The sequence below is a fragment of the Protopterus annectens genome, chromosome 17.part0 (genome assembly GCF_019279795.1).
Source record: "Protopterus annectens isolate FY-2018-M chromosome 17.part0, PAN1.0, whole genome shotgun sequence".
Classification (NCBI taxonomy): domain Eukaryota; kingdom Metazoa; phylum Chordata; order Ceratodontiformes; family Protopteridae; genus Protopterus; species Protopterus annectens.
This window is the reverse complement of record NC_056751.1, coordinates 543,624,815-543,645,105: the sequence shown is the minus strand read 5'-3', so window position 1 is coordinate 543,645,105 and position 20,291 is coordinate 543,624,815. Positions and strand designations below refer to the sequence as shown.

General features: G+C 39.4%; 1 protein-coding gene across 1 annotated transcript in view; it reads right to left on the bottom strand.

The window, feature by feature from the left end:
• The window catches only part of LOC122791457 (mucin-2-like), a 508,385-nt gene extending 489,817 nt beyond the window's left edge, over positions 1 to 18,568 (bottom strand). The window contains exon 1 of the mRNA XM_044059202.1: positions 18,246 to 18,568. Coding sequence (XP_043915137.1) covers positions 18,246 to 18,568 — 323 coding nt within the window. The remainder of the gene's footprint in view (positions 1 to 18,245) is intronic.
• Positions 18,569 to 20,291: the final 1,723 nt, after the last annotated feature.

Below are 20,291 nucleotides of genomic sequence, written 5' to 3'. Positions count from 1 at the left end.
GCTGACTTCAAACTTCCCTGCATGGCTTCCCTGGGATCTTGATTGTTTATGGATTGCGTAGGCCATCTCAAATCTTTTTCCCTCTATGCAATGCAGCCAACAGGATATGTAATTTCAATAATATTCTTCTTGGTTCACTTAATAAGGTGACAACAGTTTGTAAAAATTCCAGTGGGGCAATGTCAGAAGTCAGTGGGAAAAGTATTAACAAGTCGTGAAAAATGTGTATGGAGCTGAACAAGCTGGATATAACAAAAGGAGAAAAGGTGAGGCTATGAGTCTGAAGGCTAAATAAATTGTATGGATGACTGTGCTAAAGAAATCAATGAGCTTTCCAGAAATATAAACTAGGACACACCAGAGACGCAATTAAAGATCAAGCATTTATTCAGATGCAAGACCTTTTTTATGCCATCCCAAAAGTGCTTGGTGGCGAAGGAGAAATAGAAGGTTTGTGTCGTAGAAAGAGCTGTTTCTTGTTTACAAATATAGTGAATTTAGTTTTGTCTTTTCAATCTTTGTAGTTTTAGTAGGAAAGATAAACTGTAAAACAGTGGAATACCTTCCAGACATTGTCATGTTCAGCTATTTGATACGATTTAAGGGACAGAGCAAGACTTAACGGTTTTATTCTACATGACGGGAAGTGTTAAAACCATAGAAAAGTGATATAAAGTAACTTGCTGTTTAATCAAGAAAAAGATAAGAGCACAGAGAACATCTTGGTGACCCTGTCAGTTTCAAAAGAGAGAAAGAGACATTAAAAGTTTCTTTATATATATATATATATATATATATATATATATATATATATATATATATATTCTGGTTAGACAGTGATGGAGCTGATACAGTTATAGCTATCTTTCTAGATCACAAACTGTAAGAAGTGAATACTGAAGAGTAACAGCGTTCTGCCTTCTTTATTACCTTAGTTTGCTGTTCTGTGCATACCTCTCAAGTGTACCTCATTATGAGGAATGTTCCTCATTTGGGGTCTTAAAAAGTTCATGTTCCTTAAAGTTCCACATTGAAAGAGTCTCACACAAATGACACAATCAAGGTTAGCACATTTTTTAACAGATATCCATGGTAAATAGAAATGAATTGCATTAATTCATTAAAAGAATTATTCCATAAGTAAAATACCACATTGTAATCATCATGTGAGCTTCCTTGCTGAAGTTGTTAGTTAACGTTTAGGAAGTGTTCCACATTTTACCCATTTGTTCCACATTATGAGAGATAGTGTTCCTCATTTTGGAGATAGAAGGTTTATAGCTATGGTTCTGTGTGCTCTTGTATTCAAGTGCTCTTATTCTACACTTATTACTGCTTGTTAGTAGTCTGATTGTATTTGTCTGCTGTTCTAAGCATCTTAGTTTTGGTTTTAGCACTTGTGCTTCAGGAAAGTTATTTTACATTTAGGGTTTTTGTGGTCTACACTCTTGTGGACAAACCCTTATCAAATCCTGCTCTCCATAAGTCCGCCAAGTATTCAGAATACTATGTCTGGACAATTCCCATCAGTTTCACCTGCATGGGCATACTGAGACAGTGTAGCAACTGCCTTATGTTCACGGACAGTCCTCTTCTCTTACCACATTATTTTTCTACTTGCGAAAAATGCAGCTATATCAGTAAGCTAGAATCCATGCTTTCTCACACCACAGTCAGTACTCCTGACAAAGAGGAGATTGCCATAACAAACACCACACCGCCCACATCACAAAGCCAAGCACAATACACACCTACCTATGCAGGGGTCTTGAATAAAAACTTACCTATAAAACACAGTCCCCCAAAACACACTCACAAACATTCCACACACAACACCAGTCACATCACACATAATAGACAACATGCTAGTGTCTCACAACACAGCCCATTAGACATAAAGTAAATCAATGCAGCCCATAAGGGACAACAATAAACCAAACATACTAGTCATTGGAGACTCAATAGTGAGGCACACTGATGTCCCCCTCACCAGGTCCCACAAGGAGAAGGTCTCTCCACAACAGATACAAGTATGACTCTGTCATTGTCCATGTTGGTGTGAATGACTTGAGACGTATCTGCCTGGACTATATGAAGAGAGACATAATGGAGCTCTCAGAGTATGTGTTCCAGGTAGGTATGACCCTAGTTCTAAGAAGCATCCTACCTTCACCAAAAATGATACCACATTGGCAACAAAAAATAATTGACTTCAACAATTTGTTAGTTTCTGGTGTCTTTCCAAGGGGATCCAGTATCAGTCAGCCTGAGATGACATGGTTGACAGGCCTCATTTCTTTGCCAGAGATGGCCTCCACCTGTCACAACTGGGGTTCTGGATCTTGGCCAAGGCTCTTGTCTTCTCCATTATGCATTTTTTATTCAGTGTCCCAAAGACAAATCCTCCAACATACAAGATCTGCCAAAAAGCAAATTGAAGGTCATGCTGCTTAATGCTAGGAGCTTTAACCTGAAAATGCACTCACTGGAGGCTCTCCTCACACTGGAAGATGTCGATGTCTGTGCAGTCATGCAAACTTGGTTCAGGGCTGTGGAAAGCACCCCTGCCTTAGCATGCTATACCTCATTTCACACTTTCTGACCCCAAAACTAGGTCGGAAAGATTAAGGGTGGTGGAGTCTATATCTACATTATGGACAGGCACTCCTCCAGACTGGTTTGCCAGCATGACGCACTGGAATTACTCCGGGTGCAACTGACAGTTGGCAAGACACTCATCCAGGTTATAGCCAGCTATGGACCCTCCTCCATGACTCAGGACACCCACTCCTATTACCTGGACCTACTTGACTCCATCAAGGTACACCCTAACACTATGATCCTTGGTGACTTCAACTACCCCACAATAGATGGGGTGAACTATTCCTACACTAATGCACTCACCCAACGATTCCTTGACTTCATCAGTTTGAATGCACTAGACCAGCTGGTCTCATCTCCCACAAAGGGAGATAACATTCTGGACTTGGCTCTCACCAACATGGATGAGCGCTGCACCACTCCTATAGTATGTTCTTCCCTGGTGAGATCAGATTATCAGTCTGTCTCATTCAAAGTTTCTATCCCACCCAACCCCTCCCCAGCCATAATCAGGCTTAAAAACTTCTCAAAAGATGACTGAAACCTCCTAAGGGAGGATATCAGGAGATCCACAACACCGCCCCCTCAGAGGATGCAGACAACTATGCTGAACAGTATGCCAGTGCAGTATACAAGCACCTGTACAATTGCATGGACTAAGCCATACCCAACAGAACTAAAACCTGCTCCTCAAGGAAACACAAACCTGTCTGATGGACATCCTCTTTCAACAGGCTTTAGAACAAGGATAAAATGGAACAAATTCCAAATTGGTAAATCTCCCTCCTCCACCTCAACAAGCAAATTAGATCACTAGTGAAAACCTCCAAAGCCAATTATGAGTTGAAACTAGCCTCCAAAACAAAGGGAAAACACAAGTCCTTCTTCAGTTACATTAATAACCTCCATGGCAAAGCCCAAGTTTGTTCTGAATTAGTACTTAATGGTACCACTTACACTGATCCTGTTGACTTAGCCAACCTGCTAGCTGATAGGTTCAGTGCAAACTTCACCCCCCTATCGACCCCCAAAGGCCCAGTTGACATCCCTGATACTTGTCCACACCTCACATCTCCAGAGATCAAGTGTTAAAGGTCCTATCCAAGGCAAAGAACAGAGCTTCCATGGGACCTGATGGTATCCCAGGCTATATTCTGCACCATCTCCAGCAAGAACTAGCTTTGCCATTGAGCACCCTATTCAACCACAGCCTAATTACCAGCTTCATTCCAGCAGGGTGGAGAATTGCCATTGTTATTCCCTTGCACAAAGGTGGTGCCACTACTGACCTGAGAAACTATCACCCCATTAGCTTCAGAAGTCTGATCTGTAAAGCCATGGAGCATATTATTATGGATCTCATAAACAAGGACATACGTAATCTCCAAGCACTTGATCTCTCACAATTCAGATTCATCAGGGGCAGATCTTACCCACTGAACCTGGCTGACTTCTTTGAGACTATCATCAAGGCAATGGATGAGGGAAAATCAGTACATACAGCTTACCTTGACCTGGCCATGGCCTTTGACACAATCCCTCACTCAGGCATCATCAAAAAGCTAACACAACTTGGTGCTAATCCCTATCTTGTTAGGTGGCTGGTCCACTGGCTCACAGATAGGATCCACAAGGTCAAAATAGCCGCCACCACCTCAGACAGCAGACTTGTCACTAGTGGTGTTCTCCAGGGATCTATCCTGGGACCCCTATTGTTTGACATTGACTTTTCAGAGGTCCAGGCAAAGACAAAGGGCCTGTGGCTGACCAAGTTTGTAGATGACTGTAAGATAGGCACTGTCATTGACTCCCCAAATGATGTTAACATACTGCAAGAAGGTCTCACAGCTACAGATAACTGATGCCAAAGTCATGGCCTTAGGTTAAATGCTAAAAATGTATTATCATACCATTTGGCAAAAACATGAACCTTACTGATTACCACATCAACGGCAATCCCATAAGGACAGAACCTGTGGTGAGATACCTGGGTACTCAGGTTGACAACAATCTCACATTCGTCCATCATGTGGTGGCAGTGGTCAGAAAAGCCTTTTACTTGGTTCATCTCATAAGTAAAGGGATTGCATCCAGAAAAAAGGAAGTTATTACCTCTCTGTACTCCTCCCTCATTAGGCCTATAATTGAGTATAATGTCATGTTTGGTATATACCTCTCCAAGCACCTGCACTAACTGGAAAGGACACAGAAATACCTCACAAAGAGAATCCATGACCTCCAACACCTGTCCTATGTGGACAGGCTCAAATCACTATCACTCTACTCAGTATCATACAGATTGCTCAGAGGTGATCTGTGTCTCACCTACAAGGAACTATTGGACCCTGCCCTACCAGAGATACTCCATATCCATATGTCTAACTCTTCGCACATTACCTGCTCGATAGGCCTAAATGTAATATGTGACATCAACAAAACCTGCTGGAGAGACAGGTTTGTTTCTCAGAGGCTGCCCCGTTCTGGAATAGACTTACCATACATGTCAATCAGGGTACCTCTTCAAGAGCAACCTTGATGAGTGGATGGAAAACCACAAATTTGTCCCAGGGGTTCCACCTTTGTCCCTCATTGACAGGGACAAAAGTTGCTGCCTGAGGTTTCTTCCATGGAGATAAACTCTTGTCTAGGCTTGTAAGAGTCCCAGGCTATTAGCCTAGTAACCTCTTATGATCCTATGATCCTATACCACCTAAGAGATCATCCAGTGATAATAGAGATAGTGAGGCAAACATACTCCCTCTAATGATATTTATCTCTGTGAAGAAGGTCTAGTCAATATTCAAATCCTCAGCATGAATAATGCATTTCTGAGGTTTTGTGTTGGCTACTGGAGGGTATTATAAGTAGTTCCAGTTGAAAATCTTGAGCATGTTAAGACATTCTGAGATGAGGTGTTTCTAGATATTAACTGATGTTTATACTGGGAGCCAGTAAAGGAGTTGGAAGAAGTGGCATCATTTGCAGTGATTCAGTTCTTTTATTCATCACAAATGAAGGCAATCTTACCTCTTCATTTACTGGTTCAGTAACCAGCAGGTCTAAGCTGTGATCACTTACTTGACTTACAGAACCAGGTTTCAGACATGGCTTATGAAATATCTGTGCTAAGTTTCAAAAATAAGTGCAATTGTATATGCATTATTATGACAACGTATATACGTTACAAGGAGATTTCTTCAATTTACACAGTAATGAATTTTCAAGATTAGAACTCACATAACAAGGAACAAGATTTCAACTTTTACATGTCAAAATATAATAAATTACAACAGAGAGGTAGCTGAGAAGATGACATTTTGCCTAATCACATGAATGGTAATTATGCAATAGCTATAAGAATTCTGTTAGTCTGTGTATTTCTATTTGGACTTCAAAAATATCTGAACCCTATTGTGTGAAGAGTAATATAATTTTAATGATTAACTGAGGGTGTGAACTTGTAACCATGAAATTTACTTATTGTTGGGTTTTGTAGCATAACAATATTCTAGACTCAGCAGGTATGTTTTACAGTTAGGACAAAAATAGCATTGATCATTGAAATTGCTACACCTTACATTATGTTACCTGTTCTTTATGTGATATTTTCCTATAAGAATAATGCATCAAATCACTGAAACGTGTTTCTGGAATTGTGTTTCAGTTTTGTTTCCAGTCAGTCTAAAATGCCAGGCTTAATCATATGGCATTTCCTTCAGTCAGTTATTGATAGTGTATCTAAACTTACTTTATTTATTTATTTTTAAATATTATTTATGTCTTAACTGTGTAAGCCTTCTAGGGACAAGAGTTGAGTGACTCAAGAACATTGTTAGAGTGATTTGCTCAGTCATACTGTGCAGTGGAACTTGAGGGAATCGAACACAAGGCTGTATGATAAAGCTCGTTACTAGTAAATCTTAATATTCCAGTGAAATGTTTTGGGCATTTGCATGCCACTAACACTTTCTGTCCTTGTCCGTGCCATCCAGGCTGTAGCACTGTACCTACATCTGATTTGAAGTCACCTGCTTTTGAGCCAGGCAGAGTTTGTCCTACTTAATATACAAAATACAGTTTCTGGCTCCAATGGTCAAATGCCATCCACTATAACTGGGGATGGACATCCCCTGTCTTCAAGTTAGGTGTCATGATGTACACCTCTTATTATTCAGTTATCTTATTCAGAATTGCTGAGAACAACAGACACCTATGTTTGAAGTTAAAATGAAATCTCAATAACACACAAAATGACAGCACAGAAAAAAATCAGTTAAAACCTTCATCTCACATCTCCAACTGTGCAACACTGCAGAATCAATACATTATGAGACTGCTTAGTTCTTAAAGAAATAGCACTATATTACGTCCAGTATATGCATGTAAAAAGCTGTACGTGCTTTTCATCATCACACCCCCCACCCACAAGAAGACAGAGAACTCTCTCTAAAACTGTAACTCAGTTATATCTTTCACCTTAATTGCATCTGTTTAGCAGAAGTGAAGAGAAGATATTTGCTTTCAAGAATATATTTGTTTAGAATGGGTATGTTACAACTTATTGAATGCCTGTATACTGAATACAAACTCTAGAAATATCAAAATATTGAAACTTTACAATTCTGAACTCAAAATACCTACTAAAAGTATATATGCACCAGAGTTTATACTGTATCAGTACACAAGCAGCCGGACAACCAACAATATCACTCGCTGGCATACAAGGTCATCTCAAACCCACCCTTGATGTAGTTGCTGCATATCCGTAAGTCAAACTCCACTCACGTAACCCACACACAAGACCTAAACCTGGTCTGTGACATTAATAGAACTTGTTGCTGAGGTAGATTTGTGTCCCAGAGACTCCCCCATCTGTGGAATAAACTCCCTCTCCATGTTAAACAGAGCACCTCTCTAGCCCTATTTAAGAGGAACCTGGACAACTGGATGGGAAACAGAAAATACACCCCTGGGATCCCACCTGTGTCCCTGCTGGGCAGGGGAAACAAGTGCTTACTTTGAGGGAACATGGTCCAAATTCTTAGCTAGGCTCATAAGAGCCTCTGGGCCAATAGCCTAGTATCATCCTATGAACCTATGAACCTATGAACATCTCTGTTAGTAAAACTAGGAAAGGAGCCCAAATATTGGTCCTCTAGGGGACAAATTCAGCTCTCCACATGGGAAGGGAAGCAGGTATTTTGCCTAGACCATTTTAACATTTCAGCATTTTGACATTTTAACATTGCGCATTTGGCATTTCAACTTTCAGTACATTGCTTTTAAACAAGTTGATATGGAACCATTTGGAACAACAATATATTTTTATAATGAAAAATGCTGAAGCTGCAATTAGCAGTAATTCTGTCAGTTTGAGGAACCAACAAAAAACTGGAAATCTTGGAATTAAACATTTGATGTATTCTCTACCGCAGATGGATTTACAGAGAAGCCAGGAAAGATAGAGTGCTACATTTTTCATGTTGCTAGGGAAGAAGCCATGAAGCTATTTGGATCTTTTTCTTTTTTTGAAGGGGAGGTCAAAATAGTAGCAAACATAAACTGCGAAAGTATAATCCTAAAATAAATGTATGTTTTTTCTTCATTTGTTCTTTATAAAGACAATATCCTTCTGAGATTATAGGGCCAATAAAGAAAGGAGCCAAAGACAGTGAATTCTGCAAGTTGCTTTACTTATTAATAACAGACAGAAGTGTTGTGGAATAATCAAATAAAGGGCATATTTTTAAAAGACACATTGTTGACCGTATCAAAAGCTCTGAATGTGTGGAAATGAAATTAATTTGGTCCCCACCCACTAACCTAATATTCTTGTTGTGTTTTATACTTGGAGGCTTTTGAGCTGCTTGTCCCTACTGTATATCTTGCCTTGGAACCTCTAGAAGCTCCCCCAAGTCCTATCTTCCCGGCTTCTCTTACTGGTTACTGACAGAAGAGTCTAAGAAGGCCTTCCCTTGGACAGTTTGTGTACTTTGAAATTGCCTTGAATTGTATGTGTTTCTAATTGTTGTCTTATCTGCCTTTGAATCACCTTGTAATTACTTGTAGCTGGTTGTTAGATTTGTTTCTGGTATCTTTTCAACTAAAGTATGCTTTTACATTAAGAAGACTGGGACTGCAATTCTAGTGACAAAAGAAAAGTAGTCTGGTCTGTCTGAGTTGAGATACAAATGTGTAGGATTAATTGAGAATCAGAGTCAGTGTTAGTGTTTTGGAGGACCCAGCAAATGTCAAGCTGGGGGCCCCCTGGTCATTTCCAGTCTAATTATAACCCTGTCACTGCCACTACTCCTAAACAGCCTTTTAGTTCATGCGGCAAAGTTTTAGGGATACTACGCACAGACTGACCTGTAGCTACAATGCTTTAACATTACGAAAGGTCTGTGTACTGTGTTATGCTGACCCATTTCACAAAGGGACATTAACGGTTATTGGCATGCAGATGCAACAATGATACATCACTACAGCTCTATGTACAGGGCTGGACTATAGTGAAATGGCATACTAAGCACTGCTTACTGTTTCACCCCCCCCCACACACACACACACATACACACACACACACAAACACACACGCATATCCTCCTGTGTTTCCTTCTGTTTTCTCCTCATTTTGGGCTCCCCACACCATGCACATTACTTTTTTCTTCATTTTCTCACTTTTTGTTTTACTTCAGCTTTTTCAAGAAGCCATAACTTTATCTATGCTATGAAAGTAATTTTGATTTTTTTTTCTTATTATACAACCTTTTCATCCAATTCTGGCCTGAAGAAAAATTATGATTAAGGAAAGAAATTCATTGTTGCTGTTCAGCATTAGTTTTCTTTGCATCCCTTCAATACACTTTTCCTGATCAAGTCAGCACCATAATAAAAAATTAGAAAATAACAATTACGCCAGGGTCTCCCAAAACCATAGGGTCATAGATGCTTTGGGATGCTTTTTAGAGCATTTTTCAAATCTTTTATTTATTTTTTTCATGAGTAAGAAAAGAATTTCAGTCTTACTTTTTTTTCATTCAAGGAAGACATAGGTTCTGTCCAATGCTTAATGTTGAAAGCTGACAAAATAGTAGCTCACAATAAATTAATAAGACAATTGTAGTGAGGATACACAGATCCTATCTGGGAATACTGCCTGCTGCCCCCTCCCTCCAAAAAAGACAGTCACTGCCTGTGCATCCCTCATATGTAAGACTGGATGAAAGCAGAGGTTCAAAAGGCCACAATCATATATTTCAAGTGACTGCTGACATACATACATATACATAACATAGCATGCCCCAAAGGCAGCCATCTGTATAGTACCTGATATGTGATTGTGAGGAAAGTGAAAAAAATATTACAGTATTGTATTCCACTTTGTTGCTCCTAGACAGTACACTGTCCCTCTACAAGCAATAGTAACCTTTTTTGTACACATTTGAGGTCTATGAGAAAAGTAAAAGAAACAGTGACCACTCTGTCCCCAGCCCAAATGCAAGCTATACTGACATTGTTATGTTTACTTATAAAGTTTGAATGTGATGAAAAAATGTAGTAATGACCACACAACCCGCACCCCTCCACATAACTTACAGCAACCTTCTGTGCATACACATCTGAGAAGGGCTGGTTTTACAATGGGTGCAGTTGATAGCAGGGGTCACCGCTAAATCCATGGCAAAATCCATTTATACAGTCTGGGAGTAGGGACCACCAGACTCCTAGAAGTTCTAAGTGTCTGAATGTTCTGTGATGTATTTTTTGGCTCATTTTTGAAATATAATTACTTGTTAACTGCATTTTTTCTGCAACCCAGAAGAGTAATGTATGTGTCCTGGCATTACCGGTTGTGTGAACAGATAAAAATCAGTGATATTTTTGCACACACACACACACACACACACACACACACACACACACACACACACACACACACACACACACACACACACACGCATAAGCCATAACAGTACTAGTTTTCCACTTATTTCAGCAAATAACAAGATATTGCGCAACACTAATACTGCCACATCAGATCAGTGCAGTGACTGCTGTTTCGCAGTCAAAAAACTGAGGCACATTTACCTCATTGAGGAGTAATGCATACCTGTCACTCTCCCTGATTCCCCAGACTATCCCTGATTTTGCCTCATAACTTTGCTCTGTTCATTCAAAAAAAAAAAAAAAGTTTGGTTTGATGGCAAATCATTCAGGATTACAGACAGTCAATAAATACAGACGTCAGAATTTCATTCTACTTATTGGCCAAAAAACTGCATTTTGATGCAAACTGTGTTATTCTATTAACTTTTTAAAGTGAATTAGAGTAATATTTCCATTGTGTTCCTGATTTTGAGCCTTTGCTCTGCTTTTATTGTTGGCTTTGTCCAGAATTCTTCAGCAAAGAATTTATTATAGTATCCAATATTCTGTCCATATATATAAAACTTCCTGAAAGAGAACCATCCCTGAAGATCAGGAGCATCAGCTCTTCTTAAAATCCCAGGTAAACACAGAGATCAGTCACCCTTGGCTGCTGATCCCTCTAGTGCTTACCTTGCTCAGGTTCATTATCAGCTTTATTCTAAGAGGGTCATACCACAGCCTTGTTCCAGTTAAGTCAAAAAATTAACACACTTTTTTTTCTCATCATTTTTCCCCAACCAGCAGCAGCTTTTCCGGGGCCCCCACACAGTCAGGAATGATTAAGTCCCCCCATCCCCTGCAGCCATGTGTATTATAGGTACCTAAAGCTCACTATGATGTTAGTTTTGGTGGAGAGGATGTCCACTGGCAGGATTTAAATAAGCAACAGCAGCAGTTTGCACAGAGGCACAGAGTGTAGCAGTACATGCAGATATGTGCTCATTGACAGTGTATGAAATAAAAGTCCACAGAGAAAAAAGTATATGAAGTAGCAATGCTCTGTGCAGATATCTGAAGTAACTTAAACAGAAACCAAATTCTACTCTGCAGCTGAGGTTTTTTGAGCATATAAGACAGTGGTAAAATATTTCATGGGATTGTGAAGCTTGTTTCTTGACAAAACACTGTTACCAGGTCAGGATAGCCTCCCATGCTAAGGACAATAACAAGGACTTCTTCAGTTTTGTCAGAAACCTTAAATGTTAACACTCAGCATTGTGCAGAACTGGTGCCAGATGACACAACTTTCACTAACCAGGGTGACATAACTAATCTACTGGCTGATAAATTTAGCTTGAATTTCAACCCCCACCCCCTTACTGCCCACTGTGAACTACCTTGCATCATATCACCCCCCCCCCAGCTATCAACAGAAAGCAGGTCCTTCTGGCACTCACTAAGGTCAAAAACACTGCTTCAGTGGGCCCCATCAATATCTGTGGTTGTCTCCTAAATAGCCCAAATCAACACCAAGCAGGACCACTTGAGGCACTCTTCTACAACATCCTCAAAACAAGACACATACCAGGTGAATAGAGGGCCACAGCTGTTATCCCTCTTCATAAGGATGGACCATCAACCAACCACAGGAACTACGGACCCATCAGTCTGACAAGTCTGATACAAAAAACAAAGATTAGCTTTGTTAAGGGAAGGTCTTGCTTACAGACTCAGTTAGACTTCTTTGAGATGGTCAACAAGGCTATGGATGGGGGGTGGTGCATACTGACTACTTTGACTTGGCCAAGGCATTCAATACAATACCCATTCAGGTATTATTAACAAAGTCTCAGAACTGGGCATAAATCCCTAGATAACACATTGGATTTCTGGCTGGCTCACAGAAAGGACTGAAGAAGTCAAGATTGGTGAGGCCCATCTCCACCAGGAGACAGGTCACCAGCTTAGTAACCCATGTTGGGCCAAGCCTTGTTTGGCATCTACTTCTTGGAAGTAAAGGCTAATGTCAATGGCCTCTGGTTCACCAAGTTTGTGGATAACTGTAAATTGGGAACTGTCATAAATTCTCCTCATGACAACAACATCCTACAAGAGGTTAATGCAAACAAATGACTGGTGCCAAAGCCATACATTAAAACTCAACATGAAGAAATGCATTATAGTGCCCTTTCAGATCATCCACCTAAGCTAATTACTCCATCAGTAAAAAGGGTCTATATGATGCTATTGGATGGACTAAATAGCGAATGCTTAGCAAACGAAGTCAAATCAACTGTTTGGAGATTATCTATATCATTGTTAAGGTCCATTATGATTTGCTCCATAGCCTTGCAGATAAGGCTAGTCAGGCTAATAGGTCTATAGTTCCCGGGGTGAGTGTTAGCACAACCTTTGTACAAGGGAATAATGGTGGCCATTTTCCATTCAGCTGGCATGAATCTGGTGTTTAGGCTATGCTTGAAAAGAGTACCCAATGGTGTTGTTAATTCTTGTTTGAGCCCATGAAGGATGCAGCCTGGGATCTTATCAAGTCCCATAGATGCTATGTTTTTAGCCTTAGAGTGGATGTTTATGATCTGCTCTTTAGAGCTCCAAGATAAGGAACAGGTGGTAGGGATGGCATGGGTACTTGTGGCAGGGACAGGGGAGTGAAGTTTTCAAAGAGTCTTGTCAGCCAACAGGTTAGCTATGTCCACAGGCTCAATATATGTGGTATCATACCAGTTCGGCACAGATATGGGCCTTATGGTTGTCCTTAGTTGAGGAAGCTAATTTGGATTCATAGTTTGCCTTGGAGGACTTCACAAAAAGTCTTATTTGTTTGTTTAAGTTGATGAGGGAATGTTTCCAGTTTAGGGCTTGCTCCCTCTTACTCATTGACAGCAAATTCTTCCTTTTGTTGTAAAGCCTGTTAATGGTAGTTGTCCAGCAGGCAGGTTTGCTGTTCATTGAGGAGCTTGTTTTGGTCCTATCAGGTCAATGCAATTATAGAGGTGTTTGTACAAAGCATGAGTGTAGAACTCAGCATAGTTGTCAGTTTCATCTGAGGGGAGAGGTGCAGTGAAGCTATTTATACCATCCCATAAGAGGTTATAATCTGCTTTGAAGACATTTTAGTTTAGTTGCTGCTAGGGGATCAGGTGTGATAGTTACTTTGAATGAGACTGATTTGTGGTCAGATCACACCAGGGAAGACTTCACAGGGGAGGTGCTACAGTGGTCCCCCATATTGGTAAGCACCAGATCTAGGATGTTGGCACCCCTTGTCGGGGTGTCACCCAGCTGATCCAGGGCCATTACCTGGAACAATCACAGTTCAGCTTTTTAAAGGAAGGTCATGACTATTAACTCTAGTGGATTTGTTTGAGAAGGTCACCAAAGCATTGGATGAAGGTAAGACTGTGTACACAGCTTACCTTGACCTGGCCAATGCTTTTGATCCAATACCCCAGTCAGGCATTATAGACAAGCTCACTAATTTAGGTATAAACCCTTTTATAACCTTCTGGATAGCCAGCTGGTTCAGTGATAGAACCCAGGAGGTCAAAATAGTTAAGGTCACCTCCACCAAGAGGCCAGTCACTAGCATAGTCCTCCAGGGTGCAGTATTGGGCCCTCTCCTTTCTGGCATCTATTTCTCTGAAATGGAGGCAAATGTTGAAGGTTTATGACTGACTACATTTGCAGATGATTGTAAGCTGGGGGTTATCGTCAACTCCCCTGCATGCACTAGAATTCTTCAGGAAGGTCTATCTCTGACTAACAAATGGTTCCAAAGCCATGGTCTTAAACTAAATGCTAAGAAATGCATAATTTTACTGTTTGGGAAATCAACCATCCTGGCTAATTACCATGTTGATAATACAATACACCTCTAAGAGTTGACCCAGTGGTCAGGGATCTGCATATGCATGTAAACAGTGCCTTATCTTTGACCACCATATGGCCACAGTGGTGAGGAAATCCTTTTATGTTGCACAACTTATAAGTAAGGTCATGGCATTTAGGTCCAAAAAATGTCATTTTCCCACTGTACAGCACCCTTATCAAACCAAATATAGAGTACAATGCTACCTTTGGTATGTACCTGACCAAGCATATGCAGCAACTACAGCGAGCTCAAAGGTTCCTTACAAAAAGAATACAAGGTATAACAAATCTGCTTTATGCATAGTGCCTTAAAGGCCTTTCCCTCTACTCAGTGCTCTATAGATTTCTGAGGGGTGATATATGCCTGGCTTGCAAGACATCTGCAAACTGTACATTTATGAATTACCTACATATTTGTAAGTCAAAGCATACCAGAACTACAAGGATTAGGGACCTGAATTTTGACTGTAACATAAACAGAACATGCTAGAGAGACAGATATGTGTCCCAGAGACTGCCCCTCTTATGGAACAGGCTTCTCATCAATGTGAAGTTGAGTTAATCTATTACCCAGATTAAACACAACCTAGACAAGTGGATAGGGAATAGGAAATTTACATTGGGTTTTGTTAAAATAGCAAACAAGACACTGTACAACTGTATTCATACTTAATATAACATTTATTAATATGACTGACCAAACAATAGTGTTGAGATATTAATATTTTCATTATAACACTGCACTTCCTCAAACAACTCTCCACTCATGATCAAAATGTCCTCTCAACCAGTTGTTTTCAGTCACTTTTATCTTGTCTAAGTTTAAATTTTCTTGAAACATTCTTAGCTTATCTATGGCTTTACTGTGGACCACACCATTTTCTGTCCCGTAATCAATTATTGTGGACCTCAGCTGTTTTCTGTTTTCTCATCAGTTTCCAAGAAGACCAGGGTGTACACTTGTGACAAGATAGTGATTTCTTTTTGCATGGTTAGCCATTTCCCTTTGTTAGATCTGTTCTGTAAATTGAGTCTTTGTTTGTATTTAGCTTATCATGCTATTTCAGCTAGAGTCTATTTTTCAGCAAGCCTCTATTATCATAGCCATCTATTACTAATGTTTCAAGCCCACAGCATATCTTGACCTGCAAACACATTTTTTGCTAGGCTAGTCACAGTTGTCACTGCATATTTCTTTCTGCATACTTTGCAGGCTTTGTATCATATACCATTTCTAAAAATATCACTCTGTTACTATGAGGGAAGGCAACTTTACTTTTATACAATATATATCAACCCCCTTCTATTTTAAAAATTAAAAATTTGAATATTTACAACAAAAGAATTTCCCCATTGTTTATGCAATCTTCATTACCAGTTACATTATTTACAATGAGATGTTGTTAACAGTTTTATCGATACAGATTTTAATAGACATACATGTTATCATAAGCAAAAAAAAAAGAAAATAATAATAATAATTCCTACAAATATTGTTAAAGTTGTGAAGACAGTTCCCCACCATCCAGAAAACAATCCACTTAGCCAGTCAATCCACTCACTGTTCCAGGTCTTCCTGGATTTTACAGACACTTCAGATATCCTTTCTAAATGTTCCCATATGGATTCTGATTTGTCTGGAATATATGTACAGCATTCCTTCCCTATAAGGGAACACATACCTCCCTGGGAAGCAAGTAAGAAATCAAGTGCCATTCTATTTTGTAGAGCCATCATTCTCATAGTAGTCATTTCCACTGCTGTCTGATATGGTCCCCTGTGTAGCATTGGCTAATATGTCCAATAGCTTGCTGAGTTTTCTCAACTCCCATATGCTTTTTACAGCCCCATATGCTTGTAATAGTCCTGCGCCTGCTATTTCACCAGCTGCCAAACCCATGTGCTTTAAACATTTTTCTCCTGCATTTGTGTCATGATTATATTGCCAATGCTGTTTTTTTTTACCTCTCTCTTTTTCCTTACATTTCTTATTCTGCATGTGGGTAATTTATGTTATTCTCATTAAAGGTATCATATATCCCATATAACAGGCTCCTGCCCATTCTGTAGGAAGCCATTTATATGCTTTTGTGTCACAAATGTAGTATTCTCCCTCACATATATACCTATTGGATCATCTTGTTGTTTTACTTAAAGATTGTTTGAAAAGACCCACATATGTACATCCTTGTCATCATTACCAATATTTCCTATAATTCTATATTGTACAGCTTGTATCAGACCCTTACTTTTATTTTCTGGATGACAATCTTCCATCCACCTATGCTGTGATTTTGCCAACTATATTGTCTCTGAAAGTCTCTTTGAATGTATTAATTTTGTCAACCCCATTCTGTAATTTTTGTTTTCTGTCACGTTCTTATTAAAACAATTTTTAGACAATATTATGTTAGAATTGCTATTTCCTTCCATATATGTCCCTGTTTGCTGTATACATATGCTTCCTTTTGCCCATATCTGTAATGTTGAAACTTCTGCATTATCTGTTTTCTCACAAAACTGACTCCTATTAAGAATTTGTGATGTCTATTCTAATATGATAGGGACTGCTGTAAGGACTACCCTATCCCTTGCAGTAGGTACTGGTGTGCCTACCAAGCACTTGCTTGCTTTAGTTATTTTTGCATATGCCATTTGCACTACTGTAAACATATTAAAATCAGCCATCCATTCTGGGGCATTCTGGGGCTTTCTCATTTTGTTTCTTTTTCTCTTTTAGTACTGACTGCAGTGCCATCCCTTGCATCAAACCTGTTGCTTATATTATTATAACTGACTGTATTGATTTTTCTTTCCATGTCTTTTTTCTTTGGGGATTTTATCAACAAGGGTTTTTTCCCTCCTTGATCTGGAATTCTTGTTCTTCCAAACTCATAAATTGGCATCTATAAAACAGACGGATTATTATTTATCTACCTTACTCTGTTCTCCTTGTTTTATTATTTTGCACTGATCTCTATATACCAGCATGGTTCTCTTAGGCTTTTGTAATATTTTTTTACTTTTGGGACACAAGATCCAATTAATTCTTGGACCAGTTTTACTGTGATTTTTTATCATGACTTTGCTTCCAGTTTGAATGTTCTCTTTTTCTGGCAATATCGGAACCTTTTTCCATAAATGGAATGCTTACTCTCTGGATATACCTTGCCATATTTCTTGTAGGTCTTCAATCCATTGCTGATGCTTTGCTGCCACCAACAGCGGTCTCTCGCTTTGAACTTCTAGATCAAAAGAAAATTTTACCCATTTTTTTTTACAGATTTGGATTCCAACACTTCTTTCACTACTGGCCATAATTTCCCATCCCTATATGCCCCAAAGTCTGGTGATTAAACCTCACTATTTGTTTTGCTAGTTGATATGGAATGTAAGGTAATCATAGCCCTTTTGGTGTATGAAAATGTAGAAATGCCTGTCTACCCAATTGTTTTCTAACTCTACCCCATTGCTTTCTAACTCACAATGTTCCAAATCTTCTGGTATTTCCCTTTCCTTCTGGAGTTTTTCCATATCCACATCTATTTCTTCCCCTCTTCTAAGGACCATACCTCGGAGAACTGGAGATCCCCTTCAGTTTCCCCGGAGTATAAAGGCTCTCCCTTTTTAGTGGCATGGGCTCTCAGTTTTAAAATACTGAATTGTCCTTGCAATTGATACTTTTGTATCAGTTTTCATATGCCCTGTAAAACAGTGCTTTAAAGGTTTTCCTGCACTATCAACAAATCTTCTCCTTGCCCACGTCACCATATGTAGTCTCAATAAATTTTACCACAAAGGCACTGTCACTATAAATATTCACTGGATGGAAATGCTGCAAAACATACTCCACAGCTTCCAGTTCTGCCCTCTATGCTGACATGTATCCTGGTAATTTGACTAGAACCAGTTTGTCTCCTTTCTTCAGAGTCACTACTGCAAATTCAGTATAATATTTCTTGTCATTCCAGAATCGGGCACCATCCATATACATGGTCAGAATGTGGTGGTCACGATCTGCTTTTAATGGTGACTTATCTGGCTTTTCCATATCTGCCATGCAGTCATGTGGTTTTCCATCATATCCAATAAAATTGGATAGGTAATACTTGTCCCCTGTCTCTGTGTGTACATCTCTAGTACTGAATGTAGCCAGCCACTTTGAAAAAACAATCTGAGTAATCCCCTCAATAATTTTGATCATCTCGCTGTTACTTAACAGAGACTTAACAGAGTTTTTACTAATGCAGAGTTTGTGTTATGACCCTTCAAAACATTGTTAAGTATTCTGTCTGCTTTGTTCCTAAGTATATAGCCAAAAGCTGCTGAATGCAGGTATGATAGCATTTTTCCACCAGAGTCATTTTCCAGCTGCAAAAGGTAATTGGTCCCATTCGTCAGTCCATTGTCGGAGATATCCCACGAGGCCATGACTGCAATACTACTTCCAAAAGTGTCTCTTTTTCTGCTGCTTGGAAAATAAAAGGCAATTTATTGGTGGAACCTATCAACTCCATTGCCTGTGCTAGCTTATGCTTTAGCATTTTAGTGCCTCTTCTTCAATGCAACTCCACTTTAGAGTCAATTCATCTTTTTCTTCTGACAGCATTTTATAGGGAGGAGCTGCAGCCACTGCATAATCCTCTATAAATTCCCTAATGTAGTTCACAATTTCCATGAATTTGTATAAATCTGGAATTGTCAACTGTTTTGGCAACACAGGAATTCCTTGCACTCTTTCTTTACAAGGAGTTCTCCCTGTTGGTCTGATCATAGTTTCTATAAATTTGACTTCTTGTGACATGAACTGTATTTTGTCTTTGTTTACTTTAAACCCTGCCTCTTGCAGTTCCTTTAGAACCTTTCTTAGCTGTCATCTGAGTTGTTCTACCATCTCTGACTGTATCAAAATATCATCAGTATAATGTATAGTATTGTTGTTCTTGCTCATGTCTTGAAAGATTGTCCCCACTATATGATGGAAAATGATAGGGTTGTTTTGAAAACCCTGTGTTAATCTAGTCATGGCATCTTGTTGATTTTCAAAGGTAAAGGCAAACCATGACAATCCCTTTTCTAAAGTGGTACTCTGTAAAATCCATTTGTCAGGTCTATCACAGTGAACCACTGACTTTTTGGTTTTATTTGAGCTGTTAATTCCAGGACTCCCGGTATCAGGGGTTCTCTTGGTTGTGCATATTGGTTTACCCTTTGGAGATCTATTACCAATTGGTAGCTTCTGTCTTTCTTTTTAACTGGCCAAATTGGTGAAATTGTTAGACTATGTCCCTTTTGGATTATGCCTGCCTGTTCCCATTTTAAAATGCATTTGTTCCCATTCTAAAATGCATTTCTTCATATCAGCTGTCACTTCAGCCGGTATCAGATATTGCTTTTGGAAAGGGGGATGAAGTCCCTCATGTTTCCTACCATGACTGTACTTCTAATCTTCCATGATCTGTTTTTGATTTTGCCCACAGAGTCTGAAATTCTTTCTCTATGGTGTCCCATATATCCTTCTGATCATCTGACAGGGGCACTGCCCTGTTTCCTTTACTCTCTATCAATTTAACTTGTATTCTAATATGCTTTCAGTCATGGCCCCCTTTGTTTTCATATTTTGTTTTCCACAAAATGCAGTTGGAAAAATCTATTAGTATTCCCAACTTATTCATAATATCAATCCCTATTATGGTGGTCCCACAATTGGGATGCATCAAAAATGTTCCTGTTATGGGATCCCCATCCTGATTAAATCTGATTTCTATAGGCTCACTGCCTACTGCGATACTTGCACTACTGTTGAAACCTGAAATTAAGGTTTTCTTTTCTCAGGTCCATTCATAACCATCTGTTTGTAACAGCGACCACTGCTCCTGTGTCTATTAAGACATTTTTCCATGGCCTTCCCTCCACCCAAATATCTG